Source organism: Salvelinus sp. IW2-2015, linkage group LG4q.2 (genome assembly GCF_002910315.2).
Source record: "Salvelinus sp. IW2-2015 linkage group LG4q.2, ASM291031v2, whole genome shotgun sequence".
Classification (NCBI taxonomy): Eukaryota; Metazoa; Chordata; class Actinopteri; order Salmoniformes; family Salmonidae; genus Salvelinus; species Salvelinus sp. IW2-2015.
Window position 1 is genome coordinate 17584215 of NC_036843.1, and position 19384 is coordinate 17603598.

General features: G+C 42.4%; 1 protein-coding gene across 1 annotated transcript in view; it reads right to left on the reverse strand.

The window, feature by feature from the left end:
- Positions 1 to 19384, reverse strand: part of crim1 (cysteine rich transmembrane BMP regulator 1 (chordin-like)) — a 177676-nt gene that overhangs the window by 11172 nt on the left and 147120 nt on the right. The window contains exons 9-15 of the mRNA XM_023986849.2: positions 16550 to 16706; positions 10844 to 10965; positions 8907 to 9119; positions 8450 to 8665; positions 5175 to 5396; positions 4687 to 4875; positions 919 to 1041 (exon numbers count right to left, since the gene is read on the reverse strand). Coding sequence (XP_023842617.1) covers positions 919 to 1041; positions 4687 to 4875; positions 5175 to 5396; positions 8450 to 8665; positions 8907 to 9119; positions 10844 to 10965; positions 16550 to 16706 — 1242 coding nt within the window. The remainder of the gene's footprint in view (positions 1 to 918; positions 1042 to 4686; positions 4876 to 5174; positions 5397 to 8449; positions 8666 to 8906; positions 9120 to 10843; positions 10966 to 16549; positions 16707 to 19384) is intronic.

Consider the following 19384-nt stretch of genomic DNA (forward strand, 5'->3'; position numbering starts at 1 on the left):
CAAGAAAGCTAAGATAACTGAGCTAAATGACTATCGCCCCATAGCATTCACGTCCGTCATCATGAAGTGCTTTGAGAGACTAGTCAAGGACCATATCACCTCCACCCTACCTGACACCCTAGACCCACTCCAATTTGCTTACCGCCCCAATAGGTCCACAGACGACGCAATCGCAATCACACTGCACACTGCACACTGCCCTAACCCATCTGGACAAGAGGAATACCTATATAAGAATGCTGTTCATCAACTACAGCTCAGTATTTAACACCATAGTACCCTCCAAACTCGTCATTAAGCTCGAGACCCCGCCCTGTGCAACTGGGTCCTGGACTTCCTGACGGCCCCCCCCGCCCCCACGCATTAAGACTGAAAGAAATTCCACAAATTAACTTAATAAGGCACACTTGCTAATTGAAATGCATTCCAGTTGACTACCTCATGAAGCTGGTTGAGAGAATGCCAAGAGTGTGCAAAGCTGTGCAAGGCAAAGGGTGTATACTTTGAAGAATCTCAAATCTCAAATATATTGTGATTTGTTTAACACTTTTTTTGGTTACTACGTTATTTCATAGTTTTGATATCTTCACTATTTTACAATGTAGATAATGGAAAAATAAAGTAAAACCTTGGAATGAAACCAGTTTTTGCTTTGTCATTATGTGGTATTGTGTGTAGATTTATGAGAAAAAATACAATTTAATAAATTTTASACTAACGCTGTAAAGTAACAAAATGTGAAAAAAGTCAAGGGGTCTGAATACTTTACGAAGGCACTGTATGGACGACAGCAGAAACATTTAGCAGCTACAGCAGCACTGAGGAGACAGACAGTGTGTTTGTGTGTGTGTGAGCGCATGCTGTGTGGGCACATGTGTCTCTTTTTCAGACAAGGAAGTGTTTGATTTGAACTCTGACCTTTGAACTGGGGCATGATGTCGTTCTCACTGCGGGTGGGCCAGGCAGGCTGGTGCTGCTTCCTACCTCTGTGCTGGTCTGTCTTTTCAATTGGCATGTTGGTGGGGGCTGGTGCGTACATCTCTGTAACATAATATGGAAACACATGGTTAGAGAGAGAGAGGAATTAGGAGTTATATTGAAATATGTGGTGAGTAGGGATTAACATGGGTAACCGGGAACACTCTTTACATTTACATTCCCCGACGCAACCGGGGATGCCTCAGCTGGCTCGACCAGCTTCCATGCCTCAGCTAATATGATAGGTTCACAAGCCCTGGTTGGCTCGTCAGACTTCCATTGCCGAAGCTGGCTCATCAGGTTCTCAAGCCTCGGTTGGCTCGTCAGGTTGTCAAGCCTCGGTTGGCTCGTCAGGTTCTCAAGTCTCGGTTGGCTCGTCAGGTTCTCAAGCCTCGGTTGGCTTGTCAGGCTCCCGCACCTCGGATGGCTTGTCAGGCTCCCACACCTCAGCCGGCTCTACGGGCTCCCGCGCCTCAGCCGGCTCTATGCGCTCCCGCGCCTCAGCCGGATCTACGTGTTCCCACGCCTCAGCCGTTTCTACGGGTTCCTGCGCCTCAGCCATTTCTACGGGTTACCGCGCCTAGAGTTTGGCGTCCTGCGGCTGGAGCCGCTCGTCAGGGAGGGGGTACTGTCATGTCTACTCCCGCTCCCCCTCTCTGGCGCTTGTTGTCGCCAGTTCTCATTATGCACACCTGCCACCATCGTTACGCGCACCTGCGCCTCTTGAGACTCACCTGGACTCTATCACCCTCCTGATTACCGCCCCTATATCTGTCACTCCCTTTGGTTCTGTCACGCCCTGACCATAGAGAGCCCTTGGTTCTCTATGGTGTAGTAGGTCAGGGTGTGACTAGGGGGTGTTCTAGCTCAATATTTCTATGTTGGTGTTTTGTATGGTTCCCAATTAGAGGCAGCTGGTAATCGTTGCCTCTAATTGGGGATCATATTTAGGTAGCCATTTTTCCCACCTGTGTTTGTGGGATATTGTTTTGTGCATGTGCACCACTACTTTCACGTTTCGTTGTTGGTTTATTGTTTTTGTTTAAAGTTTCACCGTAATAAAGATGTGGAACTTCAATCACGCTGCGCCTTGGTTCRGTCCTTATTACGAACGTGACTGGTTCTTTACTCAGGCGTTATTGATTCTGGTTATATGTTTCATGTCTGTACATTTCTCGTGTTTCTTTTTTGTTCCATGTTCGTTTATTTATTAAATTCATTCCCTGTACTTGCTTCCCGTTTTATTAGCGTACACGTTACATCAACCCTCACGTGAAGAAGCAAGACTCTGCACATTTTGAGGTAAGAATTTATATATATATTTTTTGTGATGGCATCACCTGCTTTGTAGTTAGATTCACCAAACATATACCAGGTTAATAACCAGTGTGTCTTTATATATTTCATGTAATTTAGCAATGCTAAAGTTTTAATATGTAGCTAAAATTGAAGCTAGCTAATTACACACACGTGCACGCACGCATGCACGCACACACACACATTCAGTTGAGAAGTTAATGGAGGGTTAATCACACGCACACACACACACACCCCTCACGCACACATTTTGAATGTAGTAGCGCAATCTCTGAGAAATTAACAAAAAATGCTAATTGCAGCGCAATACACAAGGGGTGGAACATTTGCAAAGGACAAACAGAATAATATTAGTCTGAGGAGAGATTAAATAGCATTAATACAACAAAAATAATTGCATTATTTAGCATTATAATACAACAAAAATAACAACAAAAATGGCTTGCTAAAAGTCTTACAACCATCCCCGGTCTCCCCTGCCGTTACGYGAGCTTTGGCAGAGAATGTGATCAACAAACGGTATGAGAGTATATATGGATATGTTTAAAACAGAGTTGGTCCCCATTAAGATACTTTGCTATTTAATCTCTTTATCTCCCAGTTATTCATGAGCRGATCTTCAATCTGTATAATCATTAATTCGATTTTGCTAAATATAGGAGATATTCTGTCATTTGTTGAAGCTATTTAGAAAATTTGGTCATTTGACTTTTGTTTGACTGCCGCTACACAAAGTTTGTATGATGTATGTACGCCAGACCCACTGGCTCCAGGTCATCTATAAGTCTTTGCTAGATAAAGCTCCACCTTATCTCAGCTCACTGGTCACCATAACAACACCCACCCGTAGCACACGCTCCAGCAGGTATATCTCACTGGTCATCCCCAAAGCCAACTCCTCCTTTCCTTACAGTTCTCTGCTGCCAATGACTGTAACGAATTGCAAAAATCGCTGAAGTTGGAGACTTATATCTCCCTCACTAACTTTAAGCATCAGCTATCTGAGCAGCTTACCGATCGCTGCAGTTGTACACTGMCCATCTGTAAATAGCCCATCAAACTACCTACCTCATCCCCATATTGTTTTTATTAACTTGTTTTTGCTCTTTTGCACACCAGTATTTCTACTCATCATCTGCACATCTATCACTCCAGTGTTCATTTGCTAAATTGTAATTACTTCGCTACTATCGGCCTATTTATTGCCTTACCTCCTTACTCCATTTGCACACACTGTATATKGATTTTTCTATTGTGTATTGACTGTGCTTTTGTTTATCCCATGTTTAACTCTGTTGTTTTTTGTCCCACTGCTTTGGCTTTATCTTGGCCAGGTCYCAGTTGTAAATGAGAACTTGTTCTCAACTGGCCTACCTGGTTAAATAAAGGTGAAATAAAAATAATTAAAGTGACCTTCCACTCTTCATTAGTTGTGCCTGAATCTGAGAAGAGGTCAAATTTAGCTTTTAATCTCCAGCCAATCACAATAAGGGATTACATGACTCTGTCTGATCTTTATCAGCCCTCTTCTCCAACTGTTCAACCAGTTATTGTTGGGCACCACAACAATAATTTGAACATTTGCTCTTGTCTGCTTGGAGTGACAGGTGGGTGCAATCTAGGAAAGATAAAGTATTTTAAATGTTTTCAAATAGTATTTGAACCCAGGGATGAATTACGGGCAGTGGAGTTCTCGTCAGCTAATTACACTGCTACTGCATCTCATCGATCCATGGCAGGACGGTGAGAGAGAACAGAGGGAGCTATTATCAATCCATTATCCTAGCCTAAGCAAAGCATGCTAATTTACTTGACATCACTAGTCAAACCCTAATCCGTCCATTCAGATGATTAATCTCAATGAAGGTGTTTGCTGTGGTTGTCCTCAATTAATGATAGCTTAACAGTCAACCGAATAAATATTTGAGGGACATGGTGTGAATGAGTCATTATCAATATAACGTCACTGATCATAAAAAACATGCAGTGACTTGCTGTATAACTCTGATAGAGTTAAATGTAGAATAATCGGAGATGTGTACTTCTGACTATGCTCTTCAAGAGGTGAGGATATTAAAACCAAATAGTTAACATTTATTTAACAATCCCTTAAACGGCACGTAGTTGTCAATTGTTTGCAGATCTGGGGGTCTCCTTGACCCCCAGTAGCCAAATCGAACGCTCTGCACCATATTGTGACGTTTTACTGATAATGACCTATACATACCAACAATGGGATTGGWATGCACTCTTCATAGTCCTTATTTKAAAATAGTGAAGTGAATACATAGAAGCAATATTGATGACCAGGAAAAAGCATATTTTGCAAGGGCGTGTGTTTAAGGGGGAAGGAAGTCATTAGAGGCAATGAGACTGAATGCCAACACACACCTGAACACATAGGGCAGCAGCTGCCCTCCACTATGGTGGGTTGGTGGCATGGCAGGGCGGGGCAGCTGACAGTAGAGCAGAGGGTCTGTCCCTGAAGGCAGTAGCAGTGTGTACAGCTGTCTATGTCCCAGCGCTCCTCGTCTGCATACGTCTTCCCATTGAAGTGGCACACGGCTCTTGGTGTGGCATCTGCCAGGAGACATAGGAGAAGATCAAATAGGATCCACCTCCAAGACAGGAAAAAATATGGAAGATACTCATTCAGTAAATACACACAAACATATAGGCAAGACCATCTCACCGATTGGGATGAATACAATTTCACACATTTGTGGTTTCAAACATTGGTGCGAACACACCACCTTATCAGGTTAGAGTTAAGGTAATGATAAGCCTCAACCCATGTATCATGTGAACACGTCTCTGGATACCTCCCCACATTGTCTATAGTACAGGTATGTCCAATGATCTGTGTGTGTGCAGCATACCGAGGCAGTAGGGGCAGCACTGTCCTTTGCGCAGCACGGGCCTGGCACAACCAACGGGCGGGCAGGACTCTGAGAAGCAGCTGATCTGACCGTCCAGACACACACAGCTGGAGCAGGTGTTGGGCTTCCAGGACTCTGCTGCCAGGAAGATGTCRCCCTCCTTGTTCCTGCAGTAGCTGGGTAAGCTGTCATTACTGGGAGAATGGGGGGTGATGGGCTCGTCTATAGAGGAGAGAGGGACAAACACACACACACAGGATCAACTGACTGCACTGAACACACAGTGAATACATTTCTTCACTCGTTCGGGTATGCTTTTAAATAGTGATGGGGGAAAAAAATCGGAAGTTACATATCGGGATATTATTTTTAACAATATCGTATCATTTTTTTTTGCGGTAGTTGGCTGTACCAAAACTCCAGTACTTTTCCTTCATAGGTTGTTCTTCATCTTCTTTTAAATAGGGAACAAATTTGTTTTCATCACTTTTATTTCCATGACTGATCAAAACTCGTTTTCTCATGGCTCTCTATTCTCCCACTGCAGCAGACATATGGTSAGCAATATGTTTGGCACATCGAATCACAATAAAAAACAGTATTGAATCGCAATACATATCGTATCGGCACCTAAGTATCATGATAATATTGTATTGTAAGGTCACTGGCAATTCCCAGCCCTACTTTTAAAGATGCTGTTARGGCTCTCGTTGGTGGTAGGAAGAGTGGACCAAAGCGCAGCATGGAAAGTGTTCATGGTTCTTTTATTTCAAAAAACACTCAAACAAAATAACAAACGTGAAAACGAAAGCGCACAGTTCTGTCAGGCAGAAACACTAAACAGAAAACAAGATCCCACAACTGAAGGTGGGAAAAAGGGCTGCCTAAGTATGATCCCCAATCAGAGACAACGATAGACAGCTGCCTCTGATTGGGAACCATACCCAGCCAACAAAGAAATATACAAACTAGAATGCCCACCCCAAATCACACGCTGACCTAACCAAATAGAGAAATAAAAAGGCTCTCTAAGGTCAGGGCGTGACAGATGCGTTCTTTAAGCCTGACTGTAGCTCTTAGAGCAGCTAATAAAACCCATAATACAGGGCTTAAAATATAGATGACATTCAAACGGTAGAATGTTCATTTTTGCGTCTTTGGTTTATTCGACTAAAACATCTCAAACAAACAGCTTAAGAGATGGAAACACACCAGATATCCATGTGAGAGTTGAGTTGGTGGCCTTCCAGGTATCTCAGTCCTCTTACACTGTGTTTTACAGTGACAGAGGCCCAAAGCACTGCTGCCTGTTTCATGTTTGGCTTGGTTTGCCATGTCTAAGTTTTCTCATGCACTATTCATCTCTAGAGCTCCATAACTTATGCATTATTCTTTTTTTACTCTCTCTACGGAGTTTGATTCTGGCCTCCGATCTGTGTTTTTTTCTCCAGCTGTTTACCGTAAGAAACTATTTCTCCCATCTCTCTTATCCTCCTCGCTGTGTCTCTCTCTGTCTCTGTATCTCTCTGTCTCTGTACCTCTGTCTCTCTCTCTCTGTACCTCTCTGTCTCTACATCTCTGTACCTCTATGTTTCTACATCTTTGTACCTCTTGATCTCTCTTTACATCTGTCTCTTTGGCCATCACTCTCTAGTCTGTTTGGCCAGACAAACTATTGTTGTGCTGCTGTGTTGTTGCCTTACAAATGTATTCACCCCCCTTGGCATTTTTCCTATTTTGTTGCATTACAACCTGTAATTTAAATGGATTTTTATTTGGATTTCATGTAATGGACAGACACAAAARAGTCCAAATTGGTGAAGTGAAATGAAAAAAAAATTAAAACGGAAAAGTGGTGCATGCATATGTATTCACCCCCTTTGCTATGAAGCCCCTAAAAAAGATCCGGTGCAACCAATTATCTTCACATAATGAGTTAAATAAAGTCCACCTGTGTGCAATCTAAGTGTCACATGATCTGTCACCTGATCTCAGTGTATATATACACCTGCTCTGAAAGGCCCCAGAGTCTGCAACACCACTAAGCAAGGAGCACCACCAAGCAAGCGYCACCATGAAGACCAAGGAGCTCTCCAAACAGGTCAGGGACAAAGTTGTGGAGAAGTACAGATCAGGGTTGGAATATAAAAAAGTATCCAAAACTTTGAACATTCCACAGAGCACCATTAAATCCATTATTAAAAAATGGAAAGAATATGGCATCACAACAAACCTGCCAAGAGAGGGCCGCTCACCAAAACTCACGTACCAGGCAAGGAGGGCATTAATCAGAGAGGCAACAAAGATAACCCTGAAGGAGCTGCAAAGCTCCACAGCGGAGATTGTAGTATCTGTCCATAGGACCACTTTAGGCCGTATACTCCCCAGAGTTGGGCTTTACGGAAGAGTGGCCAGAAAAAAGCCATTGCTTAAAGAAAAAAATAGGCAAACACGTTTGGTGTTCGCCAAAAGGCATGTGGCAGACTCCCCAAACATATGGAAGAAGGTACTCTGGTCAGATGAGACTAAAATGCAMKTTTTTTTGGCCATCAAGAAAAACGCTATGTCTTGCACAAACCCAACACCTCTCATCACCCCAAGAACACCATGTTTTTCATCGGCAGAGACTGGGAAACTGGTCAGAATTGAAGGAATGATGGATGACGCTAAATACAGGGAAATTCTTGAGGGAAACCTGTTTCAGTCTTCAAGAGATTTGAGACTGGGATGGAGAGTCACCTTCCCACAGGACAATGACCCTAAGCATACTGCTAAAGCAACACTCGTGTGGTTTAAGGGGAAACATTTAAATGTCTTGGAATGGCCTAGTCAAAGCCCAGACCTAAATCTAATTCAGAATCTGTGGTATGACTTAAAGATTGCTGTACACCAGCGGAACCCATCCAACTTGAAGGAGCTGGAACAGTTTTGCCTTGAAGAATGGGCAAAATTCCCAGTGGCTAGATGTGCCAAGAGAAATAGAAAATGTTAAAATAGCATCTCTCTCAATGCCAGGTCTGAGCAGCAATAATTAATTACCTTAAGGACCTCAGCTCAGTCAAGACAACTTTGAGACCCTATCCCCTTCACATTCACCTCTACCTTCATACACGGCTTAGGGCTTATACTGCGTTTAATAATGAGGCCGCCCCTCTCTATTATAAAGTAAAACATCATACAGACTATTCTTGCCAGACAGACTCAAATATATAGAGACTTAAAGACCAATAGTGTTTCAAAGCCAACTCAAAAAACCAATGGCTGCTCAAACTCACCTGGGCAGTGGGGGCAGCATGAGTCTTGCGTTCTGATTGGGCTCTGGCAGAGCAGGGGCGGGCACACCTCTGTCTCACACAGGACACGCCCACTGTGACAGGTGCACTGGGTGCAGGCGTCGATGTTCCACGTCTCCCCCTCCACAAAGTACTCTCCCCCCGGGGCCAGACACACTGACGAATCCCCCAGGTCTGGTTTGTGGGAGCTGGGCTCCTCTGAGGGAGGAGGACGGAAGAGAGAGCACAGGGTCAAGGGTGAAACATATTGGAAACAGCTTTTTCATTAGTGTGTAATGCATTATCAACATTATCTATTATATGAAACAATGAGGAGGATGGGAAAATAGTGTGTAAACCTGTATACATCTAAAACAACAACTAGCCTATCTAAGAATAGCCTACTACCAGTGCACAGTTTTTCTTCCCATATTTAATTTGTTTGTTTAAGGTTTTCTACCTGGGCAGGATGGACAGCACTGTCCGGACTGTATGGCAGGGCTGTCGCAGGATGGTACAGGGCATGAGATGAGGGCACACATCTCCCTGCCGGTGTGGCAGTAGCAATCCCGGCAGCCATCATGCCAGTTCTCTTCGTTCTCGTGCCGTCTTCCATCCATGGACAGACAGGAACCCTTCTTCACTAACGGGGCCACTGACGAGGAGCTCTGGTCTGGAAGAGGGACAGAGGAGAGAGGAAAGATTTTAGAGATACAACTACCAACATAACCCATAAAGAACAGTGTTAGGCGGACCAATTACTGACTGGCTTTTCTGAGCACGGTCCAACCACGACCAGATTAATACCAGGGAGAGAAAAAAAACACCTTGATTAAACTTCTGTCTGAGACTCTGAGCTATTCTGGGTGGATGCCAAATTTCACCAATTCAAAAGGGAGACAGATTAAAAAGTTTTTCCTCATTAAAAGAGGAGTTTTCAATGCTGATTCATACATTTTTCACAACGATTTAATTATTTAGTGCGAATCACAGTAGAACACAAGAGGAGCATCAATAATAGATCTGTGTGGAGGAGATGACCCCAGTCTGCCCTCTGGATGCACCAACAGGTGGTGTCAAAAACACCAAATGGCACCCTATTCCCTATATAATACACTACTACAAAAGTAGTACACTATATAGGGAATAGGGTGCCTTTTATTTTATTTATTTATTTATTTTTTACACCAGATCCAAATGTATACATACGAACAACAACTTACAGATGCACACAAACAACGACTACATCTCATCTGCCCAGACCCGCATGCCCACACCCCCATCCCTAGTGCTTGCACTATTGTTGGCCAATTAAATTGTATCAATTTGTTTTTCTCTGTTGCCCATGCTATTCCAATATTTAAATAATAAATCATTTGATTTTTCCATTCTGTTAACGATGGCAGATTGATGGATTTCCAAGTTTTTAGTATACGTTTTTTCAAGATACGTGATGAGAAGAGAATCGTCCAGCCTGTTGGGTATCTCACTACACCCCCATATGCCATGTCTTGAAATATGCAGACAGATGGATTAAAAGTAATTTAACATTGTAATACTTCTGACAGACAACTTTCTAGCTCTGCCCATAAATTTGGGACTTCATCACATTCCCAGAAAGCATGGATTATTGAGTCAATATTAGTTTTACACTTAAGACATGACTCTTCCGTTGTGCTGGTAGAATTTGTACATTTTGTCTCTTGTATAATAAATTATATACATTAGTTTATACTGGATTAAGTGTACATTTTCTTTAGGGTGCCTTTTAGGCAGAGGTGTAAAGTAATTAAGTAAAAATACTTTAAAGTACTACTTAAGTAGTGTGTTTGGGTATCTGTACATTACTATTTATATTTTCGACAACTTTTACTTTTACTTCACTACATTCCAAAAGAAAATGATATACTTTTTACTCCATACATTCTTCCTGACACCCAAAAGTACTAGTTACATTTTGAATGCTTAGCAGAACAGGAAAATTGTCTAATTCACACACTTATCAAGAGAACATCCCTGGTCATCCCTACTGACACTAAACACAAATGCTTCGTTTGTAAATTATGTCTGACTGTCGAAGTGTGCCCCTGGCTATCCGTAAATGTAAAAAACAAGAAAATCATSCCGTCTGGGTTGCTTAATATAAGGAATTCGAAATGATTTATAGCCGTTCCAGGTTTCTTCAGAACAAGTCTGGCAGCAAGAGACTAACCAGACAACCCTCTATTGGTGTAATAGTTAGAAGCAGTAAAACATTGACAGAACAATAGTTAAAACATTAGTGGTTCTCCAAGTCTGACAGGGAAAGCGAGGAGAGAGTTTGAGAAAAAAGTATTATCAGCAGTCTCTAAATGATGAATGCATAAGCATCAAAGGTTATCAATAGATGGCACTCACCTCTGCACTGGCACTTCAGACAGCCCAACTTGTCCTGCTGGAAGCCCATTGGACAGGCTTTGTCACAAGGTAACTCTGGACACTTCTTACAGCGACAGATATCACAACCATGCTTATTCTTTCTGATGGGGTAGAGAGGGAGAGAGAGAGATATATAGAGGGTGAGAGAGAAAGAGAGAGAGGTGAAGATCAGTTCTTCATAAGTTTAGAAAATATAGGTCCTAATTTTTATAGTTTACGCCACAGAATCTAAAATGGATAGCCCATGTCCACTAGGGATGATGTCGGGCGATGAAACGACAAAGGTTCATACATTTTCAATAGAAGAAAAGCAAGGAGAAGCGAAGTGGGCGCATGAACAGGACACACCTACTCATTCAAGGATTTTTCTTTATTTTTTACAACTTTCTACATTGTAGAATAATAGTGAAGACATCAAAACTACTACATGATTCCATATATGTTATTTCATAGTTTTGATGTCTTTACTAGTATTATACAATGTAGAAAATAGTAAAAATAAAGAAAAATCCTAGAAAGAGCAGGTGTGTCCAAACTTTTGACTGGTAATGTCAGTTGGGGAAAGATTAACTTTATGCAAATAATCAGCGATATCATGGCTCAATATTGACCAATCGAAGCTCACTATAGCTTCTAGCCCCGACTGGTTTGGCTGTTGATACCTAGCATGCTGTCGACTTGCTAGCAACCACATGACGAGCCACTCTGGACGAAGCTAATGTGGCTAGGCGAAGCATCGCTGCTTATGGATCAAAGCCGTGAGGGTGGCCAAACTGTCCATAGCGGTGGGTGTTGCAGTGAGGAGGCAGAAATAATATTGTTTTTCTGCCTCAGGTTTGGGCTTTTTTTTAACAAAGTAGAGAATAAATAGGTGACAAAAGTGCTTAGTAAACAGGACAAAGAGCAACATATGTCACTGCACTGATCTAACCCAGGCCTCAATAATGCCTGATAGCAAMTTGCCTGAGCTGCGGCAAGTAGGCCTACAGTATAGCCAGACCTTCCACTGTGTGGCCAAAACAGGAAATTAGGGGTTGAAGAATACCTCTTACCCATAATGCATTTCATCATGGAACATACTGTGCAATTTCCCATTTCAATCCCCCCCCCCGGGAGAATTAACAGGTTTGCATGAACCACAACACAGTTTAAACATTGASCTCTTGAACGCCATTCCGTTTGCCTGTAACAATCTCTGACGAGGATACATGAAGGACCCATCTACAATTAGCCTACGAGGACAAATAAAGTAAGCATTTACATYTCTTTAGCTTAACTTTAGTATTTATCATACTCATTAGTGATCACTTTGTAGTTATACTTTTAAACAACAAATGCATGAATAGAAGAGCAATTAGTGTGGAGCTGCAAACAAAATGTTTAGTGCCAAAACCAAATGAATCGGCATGCACGACCACAAACTCTCATACATTGTACTTCAGCCTTCGGAAAAAAAGATACCAAATCACAACTATTGCAATTCAATAAACAGGCCACAATACCGTGTCATTGAAAATTGTAATGACAAAAATTGTGCAAAAATAAAATGATGCAAGCTACAGAAGCGCAACATTGAATCTATAGTGAAAGTAAGAATATTAGGCTATGGTAATTTCATCTCTCACCTTGTTCCATAACACAATAGCACTGATTACAGATGACATCCATCAGATTTTAGTTTGCCATTGTGTTTGTTTGTGTGACATGCTTTAGTTACCAACAACATTGTGTTTGCTTGCCGTAGTATCTGTTTCATTAGTTTGACATGGTTTTTGTCATTGCACAGAGAGGTACACACATAGCAAACAGCCAAACAAATCTTTGTATAGCAGAGACAGGCAGTGGGTACATTCCAGCCAGGTGCCAATGACAAGCAGCAGCGGTGTTATCAGTTAAAACAAGGCCAGGGATAAGTGTGTGTGAGAGAGAGAGAGAGATTGTTTGCGTGAACAGGTGTGTGTGCGCCAACAGATGGCACAAATGACTGACCATAGGGACATATCAAACATACGCTTCGCTCCGTGGCTTGCTGCTCTGACCAGACCGCGCAGGGCACCTTCACTTACCTAAGTTAAAATTCACATCCCTATCCCACCCAGTTCTGCCTCTATCCTTATATCCTCCCCTCCTCTATCCCTTTATCCTCACCTCCTCTATCCTTCCATCCTCCCCTCCTCTATCCCTCACGTCCCCTATCATTCATCCTATCCCTCCTCTATCCTTCCATACTCCCCTCATCTATCCTTCACCTCTATCCCTCCATCCTCCCCTCTATCATTCCCATCCTATCCCCCTCTATCCTTCCATCCTATCCTCCTCTATCCCTCCATCCCCCTCTCTCTATCCCTCCATCCTCCCCTCTATCATTCCATCCTATCCCTCCTCTATCCTTCCATCCTATCTCTCCTCTATCCCTCCATCCTCCCCTCCTTTATCCCTCTATCCTCCCTCCTCTATCCTCCATCCTCCCCTTCTATCCTTCCATCCTCCCTCCTCTATCCCTCCATCTCCCCTCTACCATTCCATCCTATCCCTCCTTATCCTTCATACTCCCCTCATCTATCTTCCATCCTCTATCCTCCATCTCCCTCTATCATTCCATCCTATCCCTCCTCTATCCTCCTCCACCCTCCTCTATCCTCCATCCTCCCCTCCATCTATCCTTCCATCCTCCCCTCCTCTATCCTCCATCCTCCCCTCTATCATTCATCCTATCCCTCCTCTATCCTTCCATCCTATCTCTCCTCTATCCCTCTATCCTCCCTCCTCATCCCTCTATCTCCCCTTCCTCTATCCTTTCCATCCTCCCCTCCTCTATCCCTCTCCTCCCCTCCTATCATTCCTCTATCCATCCTCTATCCTCCATCCTCCCCTACATTCCTCTATCCCTTTCTTCTCTATCCCATCCTCATCCTCCTCTATCCATCCCATCCTTATCGCCTCCATCTCCTCTTCTTCCATCCTACCTCCTCTATCCTTCCATCCTCCCTCCACTCTTATCCCTCTATCCTCCCCTCCTCTATCCTTCCATCCTCCCCTCCTCTATCCCTCTATCCTCCCCTCCTCTATCCCGCTATCCTCCCCTCTATCCCTCTCCTTCTTCCACCCTCCCCCTCTTCCCTCTCTTATCTCATGAACAATAGGAGCGAGAAAAAATAGCCATGTGCAATCTTCATTTGGTTTGGTGATAAGGATCTATCAGGGGCCATTTCAGTTGTGGGGAACATCAGAGAAGAACGCGGCCTGTTGAATTATTCAAACGATACACTTTGCTGCTCGAAAACATAGGGGTAAGGTATAACTTTGATAGGGCATAATAGATATCTAAAATTAGAATCTTAGATGCAACCATTCACCCCATGAACACTCATTTGTGAGAAAGGAGAGAGAAAGAGAGGGAGAGAAAGAGAGAGTGAGAGATAGAACCGTCGGTTCAATGCAGACAGACCAGTGGAGTAACAGCTTAATGTGACAGACAGTTGATGAGTGAGAGTTTAGGTTAAGATAGGAAGATTAACGTGTTGACAGGACACTGCCTGCTGCTTGAGCGTTTTAATCTCTGTCATATCCAGAACTATTCTGTCATAATAATCCCTAGCAGGCAGGCCGGCTGGTCGGTTCACACCACAGTTAAAATACAGGGCAGATGGAATATTGTGCAGCAGGACTGGCCTCCCCAGGGTCCAATAGAAAAGCTGCTAGCCGCTCTATGAAAGAGAATGCGTACTACTATTACTACGAGGAACTGGATCAGCAGCCATTAAAGGGGGAGTCTGCAATTCTTACATTTATTTTACAGAAGCCCGCTACTTTTTTGTCTATAAAGCTATGGCGTTAAACAACTTTATATTTTGTGTTATGATGGGGTACGAAAGTTGTACTATGAGCTCATGAGGCATTTATAAGTTGACTGGGAGTGAAAGAGCCTGAGAGGTTCTGAATCATTCTGAACCACTGACAGATATCATCTGCTTCTCCAACTCTTGTTAATGTAATAAATACGTTGCGCTGATGTGGGGGTAAATGATCTATTAACAAGCTCATCACCTGAGATTGAGTCATTTCATATTGTTTTGGTTATGGGTCATTTTAAACTAATCAGAAGGTGGTATGCCAGTTGGGCATGTGCTGTAATTGTCCATTCTTATACAGTACTGTACTGCTCTAGGAAAGCTTTTGTTTATGCACAGCAAGCCTAGGCGTTATAAGTGTGTGCGTGTATTTATTAATTGATTTGGGGGGGGGGGTTCAGCTTTAATATTGCAGATAGATTGTAGCTTCCATCAAAGTAATTGTCTGCATAATTTCCAATCCCCCATATATATATTTTTTGTAAATATATGCAGTACCAGTCAAAAGTTTGGACACACCTACTCATTCAAGGATTTTTCTTTATTGTTACTATTTTCTACATTGTAGAATAATAGTGAAGACATCAACACTATGAAATAACACATATGGAATCATGTTGTAACCCAAAAAGTGTTAAACAAATCAAAATATATTTTATATTTGAGATTCTTCAAAGTAGCCTCCCTTTGCCACGATGACATCTGCTAACCCTACCGCTAACCCTACCAGTTGTGTAAAGTACTTAAGTAAAAGTACTTTAAAGTACTACTTAAATATTTAAGGGTTTCTGTACTTCACTATTTATATATTTGGCAACTTTTACTACATTCCAAAATAAAATAAATATACTTTTTACTCCATACATTTTCCCTGACACCCAAAAGTACTCGTTACATTATTGATCGACTGACTATGACTTTTCAAATCACCCATTATTGCTATCTATCTATATCTGTGTGTGTTTGTGTGTATTTGTGTGTTTGTTCACGTTTGTGCCAGGTCTGTGTTCATATCTTGTTAACCAGCAGACAAGATTCCCTAGTGAAAGCTGTAATACATTGCTTTCCTGATGTATTTCTGTGTAAATGGCAATCAGAGTATTCGGGGAGGGATGCGATGAGCTTACAAGCATGGTACTAGTGGCCGGAAGCTAAACGTTTCAGTTTCACTATCAGAGGCCATCCCGTACAACGCGCAACAGCAACACAAGCAGCAAACCCAATCAGTAACCTGGGTGGAGCTAATTAAACTGTCAACTCTACACACAATGCCTGTTTAGCCAAAATGAGTTATGGAGAAGGAAAAAGGGATCATTTTGTCAGTTTACGAGCAAAACTCACTTAAGCATAACAGGCAAAGCAGGTAACTGGAGTAATTTGTGACATAAGTTTGAAGGAGCCGCGATTTCAATTTCAATTGGCCATCTGTCTAGCTGTCTCCGTGAAGTTCTACTGCTTTTTAACGTCTGAAAGTGACTGGCAAAGTAGGGCTCATTTATTCTGAAACGATGCAGATTTGAAATCGCTTCATATTTCAAAGCGTGGAGTGCTGGAGTTTAAAGTAAATGATAATTGCATGAGCTGGGAATCGGCATTTTGTTTTTTAAGTGTGTCTGAGTGGGTAGTGTGTCGGTAAGACTGGGAGAGGGAGGGAGGAAAGGAAGAAAGGGGAAAGGGAGGGAGAGAATCACAGAGGAAAAGGGAGGGAGGGAAGGAGGGGGGAGAAGGGGGAGATAGGGAGGTAGCAATATACAGAGCGAGGGATGGATGGATGGAGGGAGTGAGGGAGGGGAGAGAAGGAGGGAGCAAGGGAGAGAGAGAATTGCTTTCTCACATGAATCCGAAGGGGCAGGCCTTGTCACAAACCACAGCCTTACACTTCTTGGGTCTGGGGCGACACTGACATACGTCACAGCCATGGGCATCTGTCTGCAGGCCGAAGGGACACTTCAGGGTACAGACAGAGATCAGGGCACTGCACAGCTCTTCTCCTGTAGGAAGGACATAGACACATCAGACATCATTATCAGAGGAGGCTGGTGGGAGGAGCTATAGCAGGACACATTGTAATGGCTGGAATGGATCTTTGGAACAGAGTCAAAAATGTGGTTTCCATTTATTCCATTCCAGCCATTACAATGAGCCTGTCATTCTATAGTTCCTACCACCAGCCTCCTCTGCTCAATATATGGCCAAAACTACAATGCAATTTAATAGTTCTAAAAGTCCACTTATTATTTTATGACCTGTGGCAATGGATTAGAGGTGCAGACACTCCAAATTATGATTTTTATTGAAACTCATAAGTCATAACTTATGATAATGCCCTTTGCAGCATATCATATTCTAACAGGCAGGGACACAAACCAAAAACATGTTTGTTTTTAAAAGCCCTTTCAGGATGTTTCAGTGTGRCCTCTGAGTGCGTTTGGTCCACGTCTGATAACGGCCCAGACAGGTATATTCATATCGAGAGTAGAGGTCGACCGATTAATCGGAATGGCCCGATTACAAGTTTTCATAACAATCGGAAATRGGTAATTTTGGACGCCGATTTTGCCTATTTTTTWAAATGTTTATTTTTACACCTTTATTTAACTAGGCAAGTCAGTTTAAGAACACACTCTTATTTTCAATGACAGCCTAGGAACGGTGGGTTAACTGCCTTGTTCAGGGGCAGAACGACAGATTTTTACCTTGTCAGCTCAGGGATTCAATCTTGCAACCTTACGGTTAACTAGTCCATCGCTCTAACCACCTGCCTCACGAGGAGCCCGCCTGTCACGCCCTGGCCTTAGTATTCTTTGTTTTCTTTATTATTTTAGTTAGGTCAGGGTGTGACATGGGAAGTTTGTGTGTTTTGTCTAGTTTAGGGTGTGTGTATTGTTTAGGGGGTMTTGWATAGTGTATGGGGTTGMGTTCAGGAGAGAGMTCTAGGAAAGTCTATGGTTGCCTGGTTTGGTTCTCAATCAGAGACAGCTGGTTATTGTTGTCTCTGATTGGGAGCCATATTTAAGGCAGCCATAGGCTTTAGGTGATTGTGGGTAATTGTCTATGTTGAACGTTTGTTGCTTGTCTATGCACTTACGTAGTTAGCTTCACGGTCGTTTGTTGTTTTGTTTAGTTTGTATTCAGTGTTTGTTTTCGTTCGTTTTTCGTCTTCCAAATAAAGAAGATGTATTTTTCACACGCTGCGCCTTGGTCCTCTCTCTCACCGCAAGACGATCGTGACACCGCCTGTTACGCGAATGCAGTAAGAAGCCAAGGTAAGTTGCTAGCTAGCATTAAACTTATCTTATAAAAAACAATCAATCAATCATAATCACTAGTTATAACTACACATGGTTGATGATATTACTAGTTTATCTAGCGTGTCCTGCGTTGCATATAATCGATGCAGTGCACATTCGGGAAAAAGGACTGTCGTTGCTCCAACGTGTACCTAACCATAAACATCAATGCCTTTCTTAAAATCAATACACAGAAGTATATATTTTTAAACCTGCATATTTAGCTAAAAGATATCCAGGTTAGCAGGCAATATTAACTAGGTGAAATTGTGTCACTTCTCTTGTGTTCATTGCACGCAGAGTCAGGGTATATGCAACAGTTTGGGCCGCCTGGCTCATTGCGAACTAATTTGCCAGAATTTTACGTAATTATGACATAACATTGAAGGTTGTGCAATGTAACAGGAATATTTAGACTTATGGATGCCACCCGTTAGATAAAATACGGAACGGTTCCGTATTTCACTGAAAGAAATACGAGATGATAGTTTCCGGATTCTACCATATTAATGACCTAAGGCTCGTATTTCTGTGTTATTATGTTATAATTAAGTCTATGATTTGATAGAGCAGTCTGACTGAGCGATGGTAGGCACCAGCAGGCTCGTAAGCATTCATTCAAACAGCACTTTCGTGCGTTTTGCCAGCAGCTCTTCGCAATGCTTCAAGCATTGCGCTGTTTATGACTTCAAGCCTATCAACTCCCGAGATTAGGCTGGTGTAACCGATGTGAAATGGCTAGCTAGTTAGCGGGGTGCGCGCTAATAGCGTTTCAAACGTCACTCGCTCTGAGACTTGGAGTGGTTGTTCCCCTTGCTCTGCATGGGTAACGCTGCTTCGAGGGTGGCTGTTGTTGATGTGTTTGTTCCTGGTTCGAGCACAGGTAGCGGCGAGGAGAGGGATGGAAGCTATACTGTTAAACTGGCAATACTAAAGTGCCTATAAAAACATCCAATAGTCAAAGGTATATGAAATACAAATGGTATAGAGAGAAATAGTCCTATAATTCCTATAATACCTACAACCTAAAACTTCCTACCTGGAAATATTGAAGACTCATGTTAAAAGGAACCACCAGCTTTCATATGTTCTCATGTTCTGAGCAAGGAACTTAAACGTTAGCTTTCTTACATGGCACATATTGCACTTTTACTTTCTTCTCCAACACTCTGTTATTTAAACCAAATTGAACATGTTTCATTATTTATTTGAGGCTAAATAGATTTTTTTGATGTATTATATTAAGTTAAAATAAGTCTTCATTCAGTATTGTTTTAATTGTCAATATTACAAAAAAAATTATAATCGGTATCGGCTTTTTTGGTCCTCCAATAATTGGTATCGGTATCGGCGTTGAAAAATCATAATCGGTTGACCTC